General features: G+C 39.8%; 1 protein-coding gene across 9 annotated transcripts in view; it reads left to right on the plus strand.

Moving 5' to 3' along the window:
• Nucleotides 1-16,211, plus strand: part of erc1b (ELKS/RAB6-interacting/CAST family member 1b) — a 248,349-nt gene extending 232,138 nt beyond the window's left edge. For all 9 annotated transcript variants that reach the window (XM_055191223.2, XM_055191224.2, XM_055191225.2 and 6 more), the window contains one exon: nucleotides 10,498-16,211. In XM_055191223.2, coding sequence (XP_055047198.2) covers nucleotides 10,498-10,635 — 138 coding nt within the window. In that variant the 3' untranslated portion in view covers nucleotides 10,636-16,211. The remainder of the gene's footprint in view (nucleotides 1-10,497) is intronic.
• The last annotated feature ends 6,258 nt before the right edge of the window (nucleotides 16,212-22,469 follow it).

Below are 22,469 nucleotides of genomic sequence, written 5' to 3' on the forward strand. Positions count from 1 at the left end.
ATAGCACGTAAACATGGAAAAGTCAGATTTTTATGCCATGGCCCCTTTAAAATATATGTGATTCCATATAACTTGATATGAATAGTGTGGCTTACTACGAAGAGGTACACTAATAGCAGCTGCACAGCAACTCCACCTTTAGCATCCCAGCATCATTGCATTAAGTTTTGCCCAGACCACCACAAAATAACCTGAACACTAGCGTTCATTTTGTCTATATTTCTTTATCATAACACTGCTTTTGTAGTACCTCTTTCAGCGGGCGCTAATCCTGAGGGGTTTCTGAAAAGCCTGCTAAACCAACAACACTTTTCAGCCGACTCCTAAGCATCCAGAGAGGCAAAGAAGAGCCCCGTCTTCAAAGCAATGCGAGATGAGCCCTTTGTGCCGCACGTCTTTCTGTTCCAGGGTTTGCATTGCCTTTATTTTCCCAACCAGCAAAATTGTGTGAAAGCCCCCGACTCAAACCCTAGAACGGAGTCTTGTGTCCCAGCGCATTCGACTTATGAAGCACTTCAGAAAAAGATATATGAAATTAAACCCCCAAATGATGAAACCATGAACAAGATTGAGTCGTCTCAGCTGGAAACCGCCAAGGCAAACAGCGTAATACCTTAGCAGGTTTATTAAGAATCAGAGTTTTTGCGTTCCCGGGTCATTTCTGGTTTGGGTTACATCAGCCACACAGCCACAGCAGCATAAACTACACCAGATGAACTGACACACCATACCACCAGATCCTTTAATCATAATCCTCCATTTTTTTTTATATATGTTTTTGGGCTGTAAACTCTACATGTTAATTTAATGTGAATTTCATTTAAAAAAAGCATTAACATGATACAACTGAAGGAGCAAGGAGTTATTTACACAAGACACAATCTTTAATATCAGAATGTACTGTACAGTAAATGCACAACAGAATTGAATAAAGCATTACAGATGACACAGCATCGCACAAGGCGCAACAAAAATAAGATTGGACATTGTTCAGCGGATGCCATTTAATTTGATTTATCTTAATTCATTGACAGCCCTTAAATGTATTTATGCTTGTTTATTTATAAAACATATAAAGCCAAAACATTTTTGTGGTTTGTCGCTTTATCGGCCAGCACTATGAATCATCCCACAAAGAACGGACCTGTCAATCTGTGGCGCTGCTCTTGATGGCTTTATTCGCGACAAACTCCGCACCATTCGCAGTCATGGCATCTGTTTCAGATTGAACTCTGGCTTGGAAAGAGATACCCTGATGGATCCGACTCCTACTTCCTCCTTCGCTTGCAGTCAATGCCAGTAGGCAGCTATATTACGAGTATAACAGCTCATTCAGGGCCTGTCAGATTAATAAAGGCTATTAGGAATCGAGAAGGATTTTATGAAACTTTATGTTGTATTTTCCACAAATATTTAATAGCCTTCTGGGCTCTTTTAACGTCCAAATGCTTCCACGCTGACCGTCGAGAAGGTTTTTGTCAGGTGAGGCATGTCCTATTAAAATCCGTTGACAGAAAACCAGCAATTGCCATATTGACTGCACTGTTTATCGTCTCATACAGCAGTAAACTTTCACATTGCTCGGTGTGTGTGTGTGTGTGTTAGCAAACGGTGATTCGTAACAGTCTAGCCATGATCATTAAGAGCGCCTAGGAGTTTCAAGGAAAGGAATGTGGTTGTAATTTATCCCTTTACATTCTAAAGGCCCTGCGGCAGTTTGGGCTGAGTCATTGAAGGAAAAAACGACAACAAAAATATCTTAGCATCGCAAAATCAAAAGTGGCCCTTTCATCATTTTGTGGTGGGTGTTAGCATCGAAGTTATTTCGATCCGGCTTTTTGATCGTGATTGCGTCCCCAGCTTCACCGGCTTGACCACATGCGTCGTAATAGTGCCCCGCTGATCAAACCCCACTCTCCGCTAAAATATTTTTTACCTCATTCAGACTTGCGGGCAAGGGTGCGACTCGTGTGTCCGCGGTTGCCCAGAAACTCGATTAGACTTGACTGATGGGGTTCGCAGATCCGGCCACAGCTGAGGCGGAGGGTGGTTGTAATCATATGCGGTTGCTATAAAGTCACTTAGCCACGCCTCCTACGCAGGTGCTGTGATCGGCTCAGTTTGCGCAGTGTAGCTAAGCTAGTTGCAGGAAAATGCTCGGTTAAAAAATGAGGGCCAAAATGAAAGATCGAAGATAACCCGATGTACTGAACTACTTGGATTGTTTTTTGTCTTTAAAGTAAAGTGAAAGGATAAGAGGGGGAAAGACAAACAGAGATCGGATAGAGATCCCACTTTAAGTGCCTCTTAGCAAAGCCACAAAGGCTTTTGCCCTAAAGATGAGGAAGTGGGAAAAGTGCTGGTCATGAGCTAAACACGATCCATTTTTAGAGATGTTTTGGTTATAGAAACAGTGGGAGTAAAGGATAAGACAGGAGTAAAGGGTTTAGTCTTAAAGATAAAACAGATTTTAAAGATATGAGCTTGTAACGGCAGTGGTCTGGTCCAGAAAGAATGGTGTGAACAGAGGTTCAAGTGACCTCATCTCAATTTATTTGGTTGGTGTGAAGGTTTTGGGGAAATTTTAAAACGAGCAGTCGATACAGATTGGTGCTCGCCTCCTCCCAGTAAATGATGAGGACCTTTTAATACGATCCCTTGATAAATTGGAACAGTTTTCTGCTTAAGGGATCATTGTTTTCTCTCAAAATACTGTAAGAGTGTCATGTTTAGGAAGAAAAGCTGATGCCTTTATGCAGATTTATTGAATAGCCTCTTGATTGCTTTAGCAGAAATGTCCAAGTCCCTTCACCCCAGATCTCTTTTTACTTCATGCCTTCTCTTGCTCTTTGATGAAAGTCGCTGTAGAGTTAGCCAAGGCCTGGGCTACCCCTGGCTGCCATTTTGTCCAGGACTGAGCAACCCTGCCGCCAGACCAATCAGCTGCAGGCTTTTATAATACCAAACTCCCCAGCTCCCATAGTTCCAGCAAAGGTGCGTGAAGGCCGTGGATAATGCCCGATGGGAGCCAGAGTAATATACCGTAAGCGTGTGTCATCCAGGCCGATGTTGAAAGCGGATTTGCTTAAAGGGTTTGTTGGGGTTTGAGTCTTGCCGTTTGATCTCCATGTGCCACTCCAGGCGCAAATGTGCAACACAGCATTTATTGATGAAACACATCCTGTCTGAATCATCTGCTTGAGCCTTTCAGAGCCGCCACATGGGATGGGAAGACAAGTGCAAGAGTGACTAGTGGACAGTGTCCAAAAACACAAACACGAATGAGTAGAAGTTGGGTTAAGTGGGAAAATAAGATAAAGTGAATGATAGAAAGGAACTGTATGTTGAATATTGTGCCACCAAGTAGAGATTTTGTGAGATTGGCTCATCTTCTGTCTGGTCATCTGATTGACACATACCGAAGGCACTGATTTGTTATAACAGTCTAAATGTTTTGTCAGATGGTTAAGAATTATATGGTGATATTAGATGGTAGTATATTACATTTATGGTAGATTTTATAAATTTACTGGAAAGTGTGGCAACAATGGTCTATTAGCTCTAATGGTAGAGCCTTGCATTAGCAGCACAAAAGGTTGTGGATTTGATTCCCCACTGTCAGAAAAAATGTACAAAACTCTACCTTTTCCTTTGCTAGGGTGGTACCCTCAAAGGTTCATTTTTGTACCCTAATGGATATACAACACATTGAAAGTTGTATCTTTTGGGGTACAATATTATACCCTAAGGATCCTTTATGTACCGTAAGGAACAATTTTGTACCAGTTTAATTTTAAGGGTACAAAACAGTTAACTGTACCTTTAAAAGTACACAACAGATCCTTAACCCTTATGTGTTGTTGGGGCCATTTTTGGCCTTTTTTTGTCTTAATTTGGCCACAACTTTCTTTGCGTTTCAGCAAATGGAATGATTTTTGGTGACAAACCTTATATGTACACATATTTTAAGAAAATGCTTTAAAATTTTTCAAAAACGAAACAATATACCGTAGGCAAATTTACTACCCTTGCGTGTTGTTAGCGGCCAAAAATGGCCACTAAATTAAACTGCTGTAAAAATGTATCAAATGAATTTTCCCCAAATTTTTGTTGCATAAATCTGTTAATCAACCTAAGTTCTGATCAAAACTACCAAATGTTTACAAAAATTCCATGATTTTAACACTTTAATTGCCAAGTTTATAAGTGGTGTCACTGATTTGGGAAAAAACACACAAAATGACCGATTTTCAATATAAAAAGTGATTGTGGACTGGATTTTCTGGATTTCCTTTTTCACAGTCTTGGACATTGTCAAAGATTGGTAAAAACATTGGCTCTGATGCATTTTTAGTTTTTTTAATTTTTTTCTCCCTCATTTATTGTTTTGGCCATTTTTGCCCCATTGACTTCCATTATAACAAAACATTTTTAAATGCAGAGCCATGACACCTTATTATCATGCATTCTTGATTCTTTGTGGTTTTTACCTTTTGCAAAGAGGTAACATTTGTCATATTTATTATGTTAATCACCATGTGGTGCCATTAAGGTACAATAAAGAACCTTAAAAGGTACAAAATTGTATTATGTATACCTGTAAAGGTACAAAGCGTAACCTTAAGGTACCACCCCAGCACTACAGTGCAGATAACACGCATACTAACATATAAAAACATATATATATCTGTAATTCCTCTGCCAAATGCATACTGTAGATGCAGTATAATGTAATGGCAAAATGTTTTAATTAGGACTCTATCAGCACAGCTCAGGCTCTCCCGAGACTCTTGTGTATTTGTATATGTGATGGTCATTGTAATGGTTCACTGCTGTGTATGTGTTTGTTCTGCCTTCGTCCGTGTAGCTGTTTATCAAGACAGCAGAGCGACTGACCATAAACATGCAATAACAATTGATAACAATCTGCAATGATAACAAACCTTAACATCTCTTATTTTTTCTCTCGTCGTCTTCTGTATGAGCTTTAAAATGTTATCTTTACAGCTCTGTTTTCTTGTGGATTTCTGCTAAACAAACAGCCATAAAGAAGCAAGTGTGATGGCCATGGCCTTGGCAAGCTTTTGTCAGAGGAGCTGCTTCTTCACTGTTATGTGTATATGCATTTCTATTTATGCACCTGATTATGTTTGCTCAGGTTTGCACAATTCATTACTGAAACTGTAACCATACCACATCACAATGCATGGGACATTTTTCCTAGTTGCATCAAATTGCATCACTCCCATTAAAATTAGAAAAGCTGTCCGCACCGCAAGTGGAAAAAAATGATTATACTTTGATTTTATTAGTTGCCTTACATTAATGTAATGTATTACTCTTAAAGTCACGTTTCACACTTAGACCAAACCGTCGTCCACATGTTCACACCTGCATGCACCCGTTCCCTTCATCCCTTTTAGTTCTCCGCCGTCTGCATCTAACGGCACTCTGCCAAGCTTCGCCCTCACACAGCCTCATACATCAGCCTCCGACGAGGCTCATTAACCCTCCTCTCATGACTCAACAAACTCCTCCTCGCTCATTCTTCTCCATCAGGTCTCTGCTTTACTCCTGGTTGGCGTCTCAGGCTTTGGGTTCCCAGGTCACAAATGAGAAGTTAAATCAGAGCAGGGCGGGTTTTAAGATACCGTCCACCCCTCACACATTCAGTAGTAACAGGGGTGGAGATGATTCCTGGTTTCAAATATATGTGATATTCATTACGTATTATATTTTCTTATACATGGTCCCAAGCTGTCACTGGGACGATACCCTTTAAAATATCAGGGTTACTACGGGTCCTTGAAATCCTTGAAAGTTTGTGAATCTGGAGGAAAAAAATTAAGGCCTTGGGAAGTTTTTGAAAATATACATAGATACAGGTCATTGAAAGTGCTTGAATCTATTTTATGCAAGAAGTTTTCTAAAAAAAAAAAAACATTATTTCCTGCGTACTGTAGGATAATATCATAAAAATTCTAGACTTTTTAAGCACACGTGCTAAACTGTTCACTTTAAAGGCTTATATCTTCTGTATGCGAATGTTGATTCATACCAAAATGCTTTTTTGCATAGTTGTGTTTGACACATGAAAACGTCTCGGGTTACGTATGTAACTGTTGTTCCCTTAGAAGGGAACGAGATGCTGTGTCTCCCTTGCCATACTTCCTGCGTCCCTATAATGCCGTCTTTGCCAATATTTCAGATAGCAATATACTTCCTGCTTCCCGCGTCACCCTGTCTTTGTCTTTAAGCCTCACCATTGGTTGAATTTGATTTATACATTCAGACGCACTTACCCCTGTAGGCGTCGCCAAAGTGCACCGCAGTGACGCAGCGCAAGTTCCCTCGAAAGGGAACTGTAACAATGTATCTTAAAAGGTAACACGATGTAACCTTGCTCTCACTTGAAATGTGTCCCCACATGTAGTCCGTGAATTTGAGGGGGATTTGCACCTGGAAAGTCCTTGAAAGGTCCTTGAATTTGAAGTTAAGGTGAGGGAACCCTGAAATATGTATATCCTTTGAAGTACTAATATGATCTCTTTGGGTGCAAAGGTGTACTTTTCGAAAGGGTACCACCACCCCAATTTTTGTGAAATTGTATGATGTAATTTAAATAATCTTCATAAATAGTGATGGACTGATACACTTGTTCGGGATTGGTCAGTGAATAATAATGTTTTACTATTTGTCTATCATTTTAAATATTATTTTATTATTATGATCATTTACTTATTTTATACATGGGATAATGTCAGTCCGTCATTATTGCAAAACAAACAGCCTTCTACTTTTAAGCTGGGCACTCTTTGTGTTTATTTTGTAATAATGGCTGTACATTATTCCCTAGATGTGTCTTTGTTTCAGCGTCTCCTTTTGTACACAAACTAAACCTTTCAGGGTTCACTGTTTTCTTACATAACGTTCTCCGTGACATGAAAGGCAAAGCTCTGGGGTTATTGCTGTTATGCCCGTTTCAATGCTCTTATATCCAGAATGGGACCCGCCCCTTTCACTCACTGAGGCCCTGAGATGGAAAGACTTTCCTGGGCATATCCGTCACCCCTCATTTTAAACCCCCTCGAGTGCCTGTGAAAGCCCAGCGTAGCATTAACACAAGCTGTGTGGTTCACGAATGGGTGGGGCTTCTGTTCCCAGTGCCGTTCGGGTGTGTTTTCCCTACAGTTGTGCAAACACCCGGCTGACGGATCGCTCTCCCTGCCCCCGGGTGACCCGCCGTGGCATGTTTTGTTTCATTAATTATGAAATAGTTGCGAGATCCAAGCTTACACAAAAACACACATGAAAGGGAAACATATTTTATGATGTATGAATATTACTTCCAGTTATTGTTACAGATGTCTTTATCATTAACCTTGTTAAAGCTGGCGTTCATACGTCGGCAGTGCCAAAGAAAATACTTTTGTGGGATTTTGTGAAATATTCCACTTTCTGTGGGCTTTGGATCACGGCTCATGTTCAAATCTGAAAAGCAATTTGAAACAGCACAAGCGTATAAGGGCCACACAGAGGCCAGGAACGGGGACCCGGAGACCATGCTGTGGGTAAAGTGGGGTCTCAGTACTGTATGTGTGCATCATTTTTTTGTATGAAACAAGCAATTAAGTGGAGTAAACGCATCAAATATGTCTCTCTTTTAAGGAGTCTTCTCGCTGAGAGTCTGTTTTTGAAGCATCTAAAAGAAAATAATCAAAGTTTGCAGTCTATCCACATTTACATCTATGTTTTAGTTAGTTTAGAGGCATCTGCACCTGCCATGGTGTATGGTGTACTTGGCACCACCAGCGCCCAGAAATCCCGCTCTCATTTCTCCATATCCCATAGCCAAACCTCTACGGAAATCATTTGGAAAAAGGATTTCAGCATTAAAGATAACCACACCTGTGATTATAGTTAAGAGTTGCTGTAAAATCTTAAATCCCCTCTTTAGTTTAAGTTTCCATTAATGAGCGGAAAATTACACCTTTCGGGCAAATTCCAAGTGTAGTATTTTATATAACGATTTATAAAGAAGTGTTAGGTGGAGGCGATTTGTTTTCAGTGGTATTGTAAGGACAGAAGAGCGAAGTGGAGAAGAGGCGATTGGGTCGATGTTTTTAAAGCGATCCTCATGTCTGGTTTCTGCGTCATTACACACAGTTTTCTCATTTATTCTAAGTTTAGTTTTGACTCACTCATCTGTGCGGTGCTTTTGTAATGTTTCACACACAATATTTCAGATGTGTGTGAGGTCATTTGTGAGCTTTTGAAATAAAAGCAAGGCTTTGAGGGACATGGCTACAGTATATAGAGTTTTGCTGTTTCTGTTGCTTAGTAAATAAGGCATTGTTACCTGTGAAGGTCATAGGTTTCAATCTCAAGGAACACACATACTGATAAAATGATTGAATGCACAGTTAATGAATAAAAGCATCAAATGCATAAATGCGGTTTTATTGTGAGTATCTTGGCAATGATTGTTGAATGTATGAAACTTACTGCATGGCTTTCCAAGAAGTCCACTGGCCCTATTTCTAGTCTCTTTATGATTGCCAAACAATGTAGCAATTTGGTGGATTATTTAATTGTGGTAGTAACTGCTAACTCTCGAAAAGACTTATAATAAAATCTAAATGAGTTCCTGTAGCTCAATTGGTAAAGCATTGCGTTGGCAGCACAATAGGTCGTGGGTTTGAGTCCAAGGGAACACAGATATTGATAAAAACATGGATAGATTAAGGAGTTATGCACACCAAAACTTCTAAACGCGGCTGAAAACGCCTGGACAACACAGCCGCGGGGTAAAAGCTTTGGTGTGCACTAGAAGTCGCTTTGGGTAAAAGCATCTGCCAAATGCATAAATGCAAATAAAAAATCAGACCAGAATAATGTTTATCACTATATCTTGATATATGTTTAAAATCATTAAACCTTATACCACTACATATACTGTATGTAGTGTTCCTGTAGCTAACAAAGGTCAGGGTTTGAATTCCAGGGAACAGAGACACTTAAAATGTATACCAGAAATGCAATGTTAGTCACTTTGGATGAAATCATCTTCCAAATAAATATTTAATCACCTGTGTTCCTTCAGAGAATATTTATGTAATATATTTCTATGGTATTTTTTAAGTCGGCCCGACTCCCTTTTCAGGTGTTTTTATCATCCGCCTTTAATATATGTGTTAAAAATAGTGTGTATATAAAACACACACACACATACATACTGTAGAGGGACCTATATTAGCACTGAAACATTTAATATTAAAGGGTACCTATTATGCAAAATCCACTTTTACAAGGTGTTTGGAGATTAATACGTGTTGGAGGTTGTCCGATTCATTGATAATTAGGCAGATTTTTGGCATATTTTTAAAAATCGGTTTTGGTTTCGATTAATAGGCAGGCACATCTGTGGGCATTGATTCCTTTGAACCGATTCGTTTGAATAAACGGTTAAAACAACAGATCTGTCAGCATAATCAGTCACTCATAGCGCCTCAGAAATGAGAAAGTAAATGTGTTTAGAAAGATCTGCCCTTAATAACAGTCTATACTAAAAAAAACTTAAGACGTTTACTATACTTTATATACTTTATACTATACGTTATACGTGTACTTAACTTTATGATGATTAAATAATTTATCAGGTCTACCAAAGAAGGATTTTATCCTACAAAGCAATAAAAGCCATGGTAAAAACTTTTTAAAGAGCAAGAAATGATGATGAGTGTCAGGTAATATCTGTGTCTGATAAATGCATGGTGCGGAGGTGGTTTTAAAACTCTTAATTTTTTAAATACTTTGGCTTAAATAGTGACATTTTTGCATTTAAAATATCTGCTAATGATGAGGACATTTTGATTATTACATACAAATAGAAAATCTGCATCATATATCGGCCATCGGCTGCCCAGATTTCCAAATATCGGCATCGGCCAGAGAAAAAACTATATCGGTCGATCTCTAGTTGGCAGTGTGTGAACACAACCACCCTACAAGGAAAAAATCTACCCACTTCTTTTAAAATCTGCATTAAACCAAAGCAGTTTCATTAGACATGCTGTTTTGATTCAATTGTTAATGTGACATCACACTAATAAAGCCCCGCCCACATCAGTTGATTGACAGTCGCTACATTACCATAGTTTCCACCCTCACTGAGCGCAGTATCTCAATAGTGAGATATTATTGTTCACAGGAATCAGATCTGTTTTACACTGAAAACACTCACTGTCTCTGTAGGTACTTTTCTCAAGGGAGTAAGGATCGGAGCTACACCATTTGCATTCAAAGATACACACACAAAAAATGTTTGCTCCCACCCAAAAATTTTGACGCTATAATAAATGATCTGTGAGGTATTTTGAGATGAATTTTTACAGACATATTTTGGACACACCATAGTAAAAATGGGCATAATAGGTGCCCTTTAAGAATATAATGAGGCTGTGATGTAAAAGTAAAGTATTTTTTTTTCTTTCATAGCTGGAGTCTGAGCTGGAGCAGTGCGAGAGAGAGAGCGCAGAACTGCAGGAATACGCAAACTCCGTCCTACAGCAGATTGCGGACCACTGTCCCGACATCCTGGAGCAGGTGGTCAACGCTCTGGAGGAGTCGTGCTGACCGACCCACACCGCCTGCCTGCCTGCCTGCCTGCCGTTTCCTCCTCTCTTCGTCTTCTATCGGTTTCTCATTTCATCTCACGGCCCACAGATGCCAACACAAAACACAAACTTTCTCACCCGCACCCACATGCACAATTCCAAGATCAGAAAAGAGACACATATACGGGAAAGACTGACGGCTTATGGAAGCGAAGTGCACGCTCGAATTGACCTCGGGGGGTGGGAGAGGCGGGCTTTTCGCCCCGAGTCACATACTCTCTCTGCACCTCCAAAATGTTGTTTACACTTCACCCTATGACTTACATAAACACAAAGCACCCTGGGATGAAGAAACACGAAGACAGGAGATCCAAGAGAGAGAGTATTATAAGCCATCTCTGTTGTTTGGTGTTGTGTTGCGGCCTGTTCTCCTTCTCCGAATGCCGTCCTGCAGGAGGTGGAGATTTCTCCATGAGGGCCAGGAAATAGGTCTCTTATCTTGATGTACGCTGTTGCCACAGCTTTTAAAAGCTGCAGAATTTTGAAACAGTTTCGAAGCAATTTACATTTTTCCCCCATCTCGCTCGCTTTTTTCTAGATGTTTTGTTACTGACGTTAAATTATGGGTCATTCGCACGGGGCAAATATCCTGCACTCTGGAACCATCTGGTTTCACTCAAAGTGCTTGGTTAATGCTCCGGTTGTGCCAGCAAACAGTCCTCCTGGAGTTAAACATACTTTTACTATCGTAGTCAGTAGCGGGTTTAGATTACTGCAACCCCCAACCATCTGGGAATTTACTATCCACTTGGTTACTGCCCGGTTTCCTCCAAAGCCTGCTTTTCCGTAAAAGTTATGAAACGGACAATATGGGTAATGTTATCCCATGTGCACCTGTCACCAGCTAAGAGTATTTTGCCGAAACCGCAGCCTGGTTTGTGTCTGTTAAATATGAGAGGGAGAAAATTATTTGCCTTGGAACTTGTAGGTTTATTGCCGCTAACATTTGTCTTTGCGTGTGACAGGTTTGGTTATGTATTTTTTTCCTGAAGACGGGAGGCTGGTTGTGCGAAGGGTGTTATTACCAACCCAGATGTTGTGCAAAAGTGCCTCATCATCAGTTCGTGGCCGTCTCACGTCAGTGAAATAGGAAAACAGTCCTTTATCACTCATTCTGCGCTTCGAAAACGAAAGGCTTAAAGACTGGCTGGAGTTTATCGCTTACCTGCTTTTTCAAAGCCGAAAGTCTTTTTATTTGATGGTAAATTTGTAGTGGTTTAGATAGTCTCACTCTCTCTTCTTAAGATCAGATTAAAGTTTTGTGCGGTTGCCCTATCAGAGATCTATCAGGCTTTGATCTCCTGCTTCTCTAATGTACCACCATGTTCCTCTTTTTCGCCATGCTGGCTTCCTATCATCATCCTCAAACGTTCGCACCTGTGTTAGCACAGCCATCAGGTGGATCCTCTTTCACTTTATGGTTATATGGGTCTATATCCGCAGGCCCGAGGTGTCCGTTTCTTCACCGTTCAACTCCTGATAAACGCTGTTGCTTCATTTCATTTCACACGTTGCCTGTTGCTTTAAAGTCCAGAGTCGACTTTCTGGGGATGACACTGGGCGTAACCTGGCCTCTGCTCTTCTCGTTCTCTATCTATCTTCCCATGCCTCCCTCGCTCATGCTTATATAGTTTATGGCTCTGACCTGCTGGGCCGTGTTAGTCATACTCATTTTTACACGATAAGACAAGAAATACGGCTTTGAATTCGCAAGAGATCAAGGTGAATGCGACCATCTTTCACACCGGTAGCTGTGCATATACATACTAGTTTTGCCCATACACATCTGCTTATTCCCAAGAAAGCATAATGCGTATGTTGGTTAACTAGACATTGCTTTACTCATACTTAATGGCCATTACATTGAATACTACCTTAGATTTCTGGACTGTACCCAATGATGTAGACTCGCTTCCTCAAGACTTTGGGTGAATAGGACACAATCAGTCATAAATTTTGCATAAAGATATATTTTGCATACCGCAGTGTACGGTCACCACCTTCCCGTGCTTACACTGGCGATGCAGAAAAAAGAAAACGCCCATTCGCGTGCCATTATCACCCTTGGCACCGTAGATCTTATCACACTCGCATCCATTGCATCTCTATAAAGCATTTTATAGCTTTATGCTCCTAACTACTGTCGATGGACTTCCTAATGAGGACATAAACGTGACACGCAGGTCTGTTTTGCTCTGGAAAGCACACAGCTGATGGATGACCCCCATCCTGCTTTCATCTCTCGCACTCTCGTCCGTCCACTATCTCCAACAAACACAGTTTTGGCCGCGAATTTGTGAAATATGGGTCTCGGTTATCTACGCTACGGCTGAGCTCAGACTAAACACAGAGCCGTGGAGCTCGCACGCGCGCTCGCCATCGCGGACCCTCTCGCGATTTATGTCGTTCAGTACGGGAGCAGAGCTTTTAAAGCCCCTCTCCGGCCTCCGTTCAACTTAAAGCACTCCGGAGAATTCACAAAGAAAACAAAAAGCAGGAACGCTGTGATAACCAGGAGCAGATCAGAGAGAGAGAGAGAGAGTCAGTGCTTTGGAGAGGCGTTTATTGAGCGTCTCTCTGGTATTTCTGTGATTGCTGGTTATAGGTAGACTAAATCACACACAAGAGTACGGAAATTCCCTGCAGGCTTTGGATCGCTGTGTACGGTTGGAGGCACCCTGACGTGATCCTTCCTTCTGTTTTTGGAAGAATTAAAAGATTTATACCGACCTGCTCATTGGCTAATTAAAATGAAAGGCAAATGTTTTAAAGTGTAAATGATTACAAATATATTCATAAGTCAAAACATTTCCAATTTCATCATATATAATCCTATACAGGTTTCATAGAAATATTTTATGTGTGGCAGCTTGTGCCGTACGATTCATTGTGCACCGGTTTTCATTCATTTACAGCGGAGCAGCTCGTAGGATGTGGTCAAGTGTGAATGAGATGTTGCTTTATGTTTTAGTTTGAACATTTATCATCCTCATTAAATTCACCGACGCATGTCTGTAGAGAGAGGGGGGGAGAGAGCAGGAATGGGGCAGCCAGGCTGTGCGTTTACATTCACGTTACTCTGATGGATATGACTTTCTCAGACTCGCATTTTGTTGTCTAGATTTTGTTTTGACCCGTTAACCGCAGACATTTCTCATAGTGTCTACCTTAAGACAAAAAGTAATTGCGTCATGTCCCATAATTCTTAGCGTTAATCAGCAGTGCCGCCATCCCGGTCTCTTGGGTTTTGCCGTTTGATCGTTCACGTGCTCTAGTGTGTATATAAGAGACCACGACTTTTATATAATCTTTTTCTTTTACGTTACTAAAAGATGAAAACCTGTCGACACTGCCAAAGACATCTGTCCTGTTCATGCATATACAGAAATCTATATTTATATTAGTTGCACAAGCGTCTGGGGGAAGAACATCCGTCTGAACAAAATGGCTAAAAAACGAAATGAAACCTAAGTGTCAAATCAGAATTGTTACCATGTGTTTGATGTATTGTTGCTATGTTCTCTGATCATTAATAATTTCTTTTCTTTATGGATCGATTGTTTTTGTTTTGCAGCCTTTCAAGGTGTGTGTGATGCAATGTTAACTGTGTGTTTTATATCACAAAAACATGTTTGGTTGTTGCTGTGGGCTGCAGAAACTTCTGTGATTTAGGTGAACTGATGGTTGCCAAAACCGTTGTGTTATTTTAGGTTAGAATCATGCGTCCGTTTTCTGGAGATAACATTGGTCGACGTGATTCGGTCGGATGAACCGTATCACTCAACACCCCAAAGCCTTTATTGGTTTTCCATGGTAATTTATCACGCGTTTAAACGCACTTGGATTTTTATGGCCTCTTAAGTAGATCCTCGATTAAATTGTTTACTATTAACTCATCTTAATTTGTCATTATTTACCCAAACAGTCCGTCCACACGTTCGCATTTTTCATGCATTACTTCCCCCCACTTAGTTTGATGGACTGAGACTGTTTAAAGCATGAAACCACATAAAACGTCCGCTGAAGGATTTGGCAAGTTTCTGTCTGACTTCCCGTTCTCCATCTGAGCGAATTCGGTGCCAAACGAAGCTAGAAAGTGCCACAAATAATAACTTGCCTGTCGTTCATCAGCAACCAAAGCCAGCTCACGTGACCTCATACTGTTTATATCATGTTTGCTTTATATTTAAAACCTTTAAAACCTTAAATGACACAATAAGAGGTCAAACCCAGACCAGGCCTACCGTGCTTGTTTTAATCCAGATGGGCCGTTTTGATCAGGCACCAGAAACGGACGCCTCTACACATGAAGTGTCTAATGGAGTTATGTGGAGCAGCTTTATTCATTTGTATGTTTTAATGTAATCATTTCTTAGGCTGTTACAGTCAAGTTCTGTGTGCCTGTACTGTATATCTGGGTCAGACATGACATTAAGATGAAACGTCTGGCTCGAAGTTGGTGTTTAGCATGGTATGGGTTTTTTCCTTTGGATTTTGTCCTAAGAGAGTGTCAGACCTCAGTATCACCCCATCCACATCTTTGTCTTTTGGCTCCAGCAGCTATGCCTTCTGTCACAGTCTTTTCTAATGATCCATTTTCAAAACAGTACACAGAAACACTGTCAAGAAGGATTCTCGCCGTTCCTTCTTTAATTTAATGAAGAAAAATAAACAAAAAATTTCAAATGTAACCCAAAGCTTGTCATAGTTTCTTTATCTTATATATATATAGCCGTGGAAAAAAATGAAGAGACCAGTCCAGTTTTGACTTTAATCATGATTTCTAGATGTATTGTGACCATTTCAGTTCAGTGTATGTTAAATTTCAATAAAAGCAAACCTCGGGAGTGACAAAAGTCACACAACAGCAAATGTAAAACACTGAGAGCATGAGCAATACCCATGAATGATGTGACTAAAAATCAGGTCATGTAGTATTTTGTTGTTGAGAAATTAATTTAAACTTATTTTCTCTGCAGTATTTAAGATCGGAAAACACAATTTTTTGTTGTTGTTATTTTTTACCATATTTTCCCCATTCAAATTTTCAGTAAATAAAAGCAAATTAAAACATCCTTTTTATTAAGAATTTGGCATTTGGCAATTATCATTTTACTTAAACATATACCTATAAATAGTAAAACTAGAAAAACTCAAAGGGACCATTGAAATGGTCTCTTAATTGTTTCCACGGCTGTATTTGTGTGTGTGTGTGTGTGTGTGTGTGTGTGTATGTGTGTGTGTGTGTGTGTGTGTGTGTGTGTGTGTGTGTGTGTGCGCGCATGTCTATGCGTGTGTGTGTTTCACATTTTCAACAAAATAATGCTGCCTTATGTCCATCTGTATGCAAAATATCGAAGATTTCTGTAAAAAGAAAATGGAAAAAATAAGGAAAAGATGTTGTATTTAGCTTTTGACTTTGTATGTATATAAACGTTACGTTATCAGGCTTTTTATACGTGTCATTTATTGTGTTTTCTTGCTGTCAATTATGGTGTGCTATTTTCCATTTAAATACAATGCATTGGTGTTCTTGAGCTGTCTTCCTGGTCAATATTTTAAAGCATCTTATGCATCCTAACATCAAAATTGCGTCTAAATGCAAGCAAATAACATATGCTACCTTCTAAAGTACTTAAAGGACAAGTTTGGTATTTTGCAGCGATTTTTGTATGAGCATATCAGTGAACACCCCTGACCTCTCGGTGAGTTTCACGTCTTTGTAAAGGAAAGTTTAATGCATTTTAGGAAGGATTGTTCCAGTGCACCATTAAACCCATTGTACAGGTGGAAGGTGATACAAGAAACACCCGAAAATTCTCGGGCCAGCATCATATGTCCAAATTTAAGTCAAAAACGTTCTATTTCATCATAAACAATCTGAAAACAGGGCTTTAAGTGTACAATACCGAACTCGTCCTTTAATTAAACCAAACTTTAATGCTTTTCCATACTCTATACAGGAGTTCCCAAACTGGGTGGCAGGCCCCTCTTGGTAAGCATGAGATGGTGCTCGGCGGGCCCCAGTTTTATGACATTTTATAAAATACATTTGATCATAAATTATGCGTAATCAAACCTCAGAAATATATAGCTAGCAACCAACAGCACTACATTGAATAATTTTCCCACCAGTTTCACAAACAAGGCTTAAGGCTAGTCCTGGACGAAGACCATGTACGAGCGGTCTCAACTGAAAATAACTTGAACATATGAATCTTAAAACATGCCAGTGCCATTGATTTGTCTTAGGATAACACACCAGTAACGTATTTTTCTAAGGTATGTATATAAAAATGCTTTTACAGTGGCAAGAAAAAGTATGTGAACCCATTAGAAATGAACTGGTTTTCTACCGTGATTTGCCATAAAATGTGATTTGATCCTCATCTACATGTAGGTCACAACAATAGACAAACGCAATCTGTATAAGCTGACAACACACAAATAATTCTAGTTTCTTTTTTGAAAACCCATTAAACATTTACAGTGCTGGAGGAAAATGTAAGTGAATCCTTGGATTTAATAGCTTGTTGAACCTCATTTGGCAGAATTACTTTAAACAAGCGCTTTCATGGCGCACTCACACTATCCAAACCATGACCTAGAGCGATTGTCCCCCCGCCCTACTCCCCCAAAAGCACTCACACTGTACTTTTATCGATCTGAGCCCGGGCACGCATCCGTCATTAGGAGCCGATTGTTTTGAACAAAGCAGGAAGTAAAGTGCTCTCTTAACACAAGAACCCATTGTGGCCCTGTCCCAAATGGCACACTCTGGACTTGTGGTCCTCCTCAGAGTCCACACTTTGATGACATCATGTAGTGCAGACTTTAGGGACCCTTGATGTGAGTCCACGTGGGTGCACCGGAGTCGTATTTTGGGACAGACTCGAGCGTCACGCCGGAAATAGGAAGAGAAGTTGCCCATCAGTGTGAACTCCTCCCTTCCGTCGTCTTATTGCTCTTTCGCAAGGACTTTAGGGTTGGTAAAGTACGCAAAGGGGGCGCTGATGAGCACACTTCGGAGCGTAAAAATGACAGATGGGACACCCTACGGACTCGTAGGCTAAGCGAGCACGCGCAATTTAAGGCCTTTAGATCGAAAGTCCACATGAAGTGCGCCATTTGGGACAGGGCAATCAATGTTAAGTCTGTGTTTTTTATTCGGCGGCATTAGGGGCGTGATGACACACATCCCTCTCACATGCCATCATATCTGTCGCGTGTGCAGCTAAGACATTCACGTAACCCTGCCGTGCGCATCAGAAGGTTTTTACGAAGGCAGATGAAGGTGAGTGGTCGAGCAATTGATGTCTCTCTTTTTGAACCAAGCTCTGCTGCGATTTGCGATCACATTGCGTGTTGCGCACCTGAGCCCAAGTGAACCACGCTCGGGCCCGCCTCTGCAAGCCTGCCAGGGTGCAATTAACTAAACCGGGCACGGTACAGAACGATCACACTAGTCAAACGAACCACGATTGGGGGGTCAAACGCGCCCAGCCATGGTTTGAATAATGTGAGTGCACCCTCAGTAGTTCTGAATCAGACCTGCACATCATTTAGAAGGAATTTTTCCCATTTCCCTTTACAAAACTGGGCTTTGAATAGGCCACTCCAAATGGCACATTTTGTTTTTCTTAGGCCAGTCTGTGGTAGATGTACTCTGATGCTTTAAGTCATTGTCCTGCTCCACCAACTAACTTCTACTGAGCCTCAACTGGCAGACAGCCAACCTGACATTATCCTGTAGGAGATTTTGTTAACCTTGGGAATTCATTTTTCACTCTGATGGCAAGTGGTCCAGGCCCTGAGTCAGCAAATCATGATGTTTCCTCCACCATACTTCACTGTTGGGATGATGCTTACTGTTGGTAAGCTGTGCCCTTTTGGCACCATAGTATTTTTCCTGAACATTTCAACTTGTATTTCATCAATCCATGAAATATTTTCTCAGTAGCCCTTGGGTTTGCCAAGGTGCTCTTTTGCAAACTTCAGGCTCATAGCAATGTTTTTTCGGGAAGCAGCGGCTTCCTCCGTGGTGTTTTGCCATAGACACCATGCCTGTTCAAAGACTTACGTATGGTGAACAGAGATGTGTGCCAGTTCCAATTATGTCTTCAAACCTTTAGCTGTTACGTTGTGCCTTAGGAGTTATCTTGGCTGTGCCACCACTTCCAGGAAGGGTAGCTACAGTACTAAACTGTCTCCATTTATAGACAATTTGTCTAACTGTCGACTGATAGGTGTCTATATTTATATATATTTATGCATTTGGCAGACAGTTTTATCCTAAGCGACTTACAGTGCATTACAAGCTATACATTTTTTTATCAGTACTTTTGTTCCCTGAGCCCATGACCTTTCGCTCTGAAAGCGCAATCCTCTACCACTGAGCTATACAGGAACACTGTCTAAAATGTCTAAACATTTTGAGATTGTTTTGTATCCCTTTTCAGCCTTATGGAGTGCAACAACTCTTGATTGGATATCTTCAGAGAGGCATGGTTCATAAGACCTGATGCTTCTTAAGGATGACAATTTTAAAATGTTTGAGTATCTTTTAATCAATCAAAGTTGTACTAAACCACACTTTTTTATTAATTGGACTCCAGTTTGTCAGCTTCAGACACAAATTAGCTTTTATTACAGTAATTTGTCTATGGGCTTACTTACAATTTTCACCAGCACTGTAAAAGTTTAATGGGTGTTTTCAAAAAATACACAAGAAACTAGAATTATTTGTGTGTTGTCAGCTTATGCACATTGTGTTTGTCTACTGTTGTTGACCTAGTTAAGGATCAGATCTCATTCTATGGCAAATCACTGTAGAAACCAGTTCATTTGTAGGGGTTCACATACTTTTTCTTGCCACTATATAATTTAACTAAGGCCTAGTCCTGGCTTTAGCTAAGCGTTGTCTGTTAAACCAGGCCTAAATGTTTTGTTTAATTCAAATTTTAAGTTTTAGATTAAGTTATGAAATTTCATTTCATCAAGTTTGAGAACCACTGCTATATAGGTGAGACGAGTACATCTAAATTCATAGTATTGGAAAAACAGTATAGGCGAAAATGAGCCCCTGGGGGAGGAGTCACCCAAAGAAGAAGGAGGAGATGTGTCATTTCATATTCAGAAATGTTGCAAAGCAATGACACTCAATGGCTCTATTCACATGTAAATACATTAGAAAACAACTGTTCCCTGTGGTTAAATTTGCATCATCAAAGTTAACGGGTCACCTGTTGTTAGGACAACGTGTCACATGATGCATCAATATTCCAGATGTAGAACGTCTAAATTTAATTAACACTACCCATTTTATACTATATAGAACACATTGGTTTAATGATTAGCCTAATTCAATACGTACTGGCACTGTATGCGATTATTGTTAAGCTGTATGCATTCTATTAAAGAAAAGAAATGCGTAAAATGAACGGTACACATAATCATGTATGCTGTGTTTGTATTTTTATTAAAGGGGGCATATCATGAAATCTGACTTTTTCATGTTTAAGCTATAATTGGGTCCCCAGTGCTTCTATCAACCTAGAACATGTGAAAAAGATCAACCCAGTAACTTAGTTTTGGTAAACCATTCTCTACAAGCATGTGAAAAAATAGCTCATTGAAATTTGGCTCCCCTTGTGATGTCAGAAGGGGATGATATTGCCCCTTAATCTGCACAATCCAACCACAGCACGGCCATTTAATGCAGAGATAAGCTCATTTACATTTAAAAGGACAAACCTAAAAATGGCACATTTTTGCTCACACCTACAAAGTGGCAATTTGAACATTTAATAAATTATCTATATGATATTTTGAGCTAGGACTTCATGTACATACTCTGGGGACACCAAAGAGTTATTTGATATCTTAAAAAAGTCTTATGAAATGCCCCCTTTAAAGTAGTAAAAGTAACGCGGGACGAAAGTAACAAAGCGGCTTTGTTCCCACAATGCAACGCAAAAACCAGTGAGCATCGATGATCCCTATGTTCCCTAACCTTTTCTGAAGCACGTGATCCAACTCAATAAACTTTATGAAATGTTACAGAACTTTTATAAAGACAAACGTTTGTTTAAGTTGTAAATATAAACACACATTGCTACACAGTAAGGGACCACAATCTACTCAAAATTTAAAATAATAATATTTATTTAAAATTGTAAATATATTTATTACATTTAAAATGTAATTATATGCCTCAGATTTTATGCACAGATATGTAAGAGAATAATGACAGCATTTTTCACAATGTACTGTTTTTAAATTAAGTCAGAGAGATGTTGGTTTTGCCGGTTGTTGATGAGTAACAGCTGTGAGTGATTACAACGCGCTTAAGCAGCCACGTGATAGAAAAATAAGTGAACATTGTCCCAATGTGAAGTGAGCTAGGGTCCTTACCAGTGCCCGAACCTGTGTACACGATATACTGACTCACGACCTCGGGAGCTAGGGAACGAATTGAGACACACGGTAAGTCTTGTAACACATCCTGAAGTTTGACTTCTCAGAGTTTTTCAAAATAAAAGTAAATCGGGTTTAAATGTCAGGATTTCCTGTCGAGATGAATGTCCCACTGCTAATACTGTTGGATTATGTTAAACATTTATATTACTCTTATTTGATTTAATTAAATGTTTATAGTGTTCATACTGATGAAAAATATTTAAGTTTGTACTGTTGGGATGCTTTTAAAGAGCACAAATTATCCGATTCATGATTTTACGTTTCCTTTGGGGTGTAAGTGTGTATTTTTTACATGTTAACGATATGGAAAAGGTACAAATCCCAACGTAAACGATGACACAAGTTTTTTTCCAACGTTAATCTATTTCCTTGGACTGCAACAAGCACACAGATTGTAGGCAACAGTTTACTTCCTGGGCCGGTTGACATGGACACGACGGTCATTATCATAACCCTGCCCGCTTTTGACTACTGTAAGTAGTCGATGTTACTACTGAATAAACCATGATTCAAACACGAGTTTTGTGCAATGCAGAGTTGGGCTTGTGGTTTGTTGTTTCTAAGATCACAAATCCAGACTGGTTTTTTGTTTTAGTATCCTATCTTCCAAATACGGTAAGGAGCGTCACATTTCCGGCAGACGTCAAAGGTATTTAGGCCAATCACAATGTACAGGTAGGCGCAGCGCTTTTCAGAACAATGAGCTTTGTACAAAATCAACGCGTTTCAGGGAGGCAGGACATAGAGGAGCAACAATAATGTACAGTATGTGAAAAAAAAAATTTTTAACCTTAAACTACGCAAACACATTGTATTACACCAAATACACCAAATAACTTGTTTTTAGCAAAGTAATAGTTGCTCTTTAAAACATTTGATGGCACTGAAATTTAAAATGAAAATGTAATTTCACAATTTTTTACAAAGATAAATGACAAAATATGTTTGCAGTTACATATTAACAAGGTCATAGTCAAGTCTATCTTGTTCTGTTGTGTTACTTTTATCCCAACTGATGGGGGTCAATGCGCTTATGTTCAAAGTGAAATTATACTGAAGTCCATTTACATTTGATCAAAATTCGAGCTGGTATTGATAGACCAGACTTGTGAGTTATTGACCACAGCAAAAATATATCTCTGTCTAAAACATTAGCTTTCAAAATACGCTTTTCTGAAAAATGCTACTTTCGACCCCGCTCTCCCCTATCACGCTATTAACTTTATAGTGCATCCTCACAGTAAACATGCGTTTTTTGAAAGCTGCTGCCCTTGCGAAACAATTTGAGTGCTAAGGCTTATGTGTTTTATGATC

Source organism: Misgurnus anguillicaudatus, chromosome 1 (genome assembly GCF_027580225.2).
Source record: "Misgurnus anguillicaudatus chromosome 1, ASM2758022v2, whole genome shotgun sequence".
In the NCBI taxonomy this organism is placed as follows: domain Eukaryota; kingdom Metazoa; phylum Chordata; class Actinopteri; order Cypriniformes; family Cobitidae; genus Misgurnus; species Misgurnus anguillicaudatus.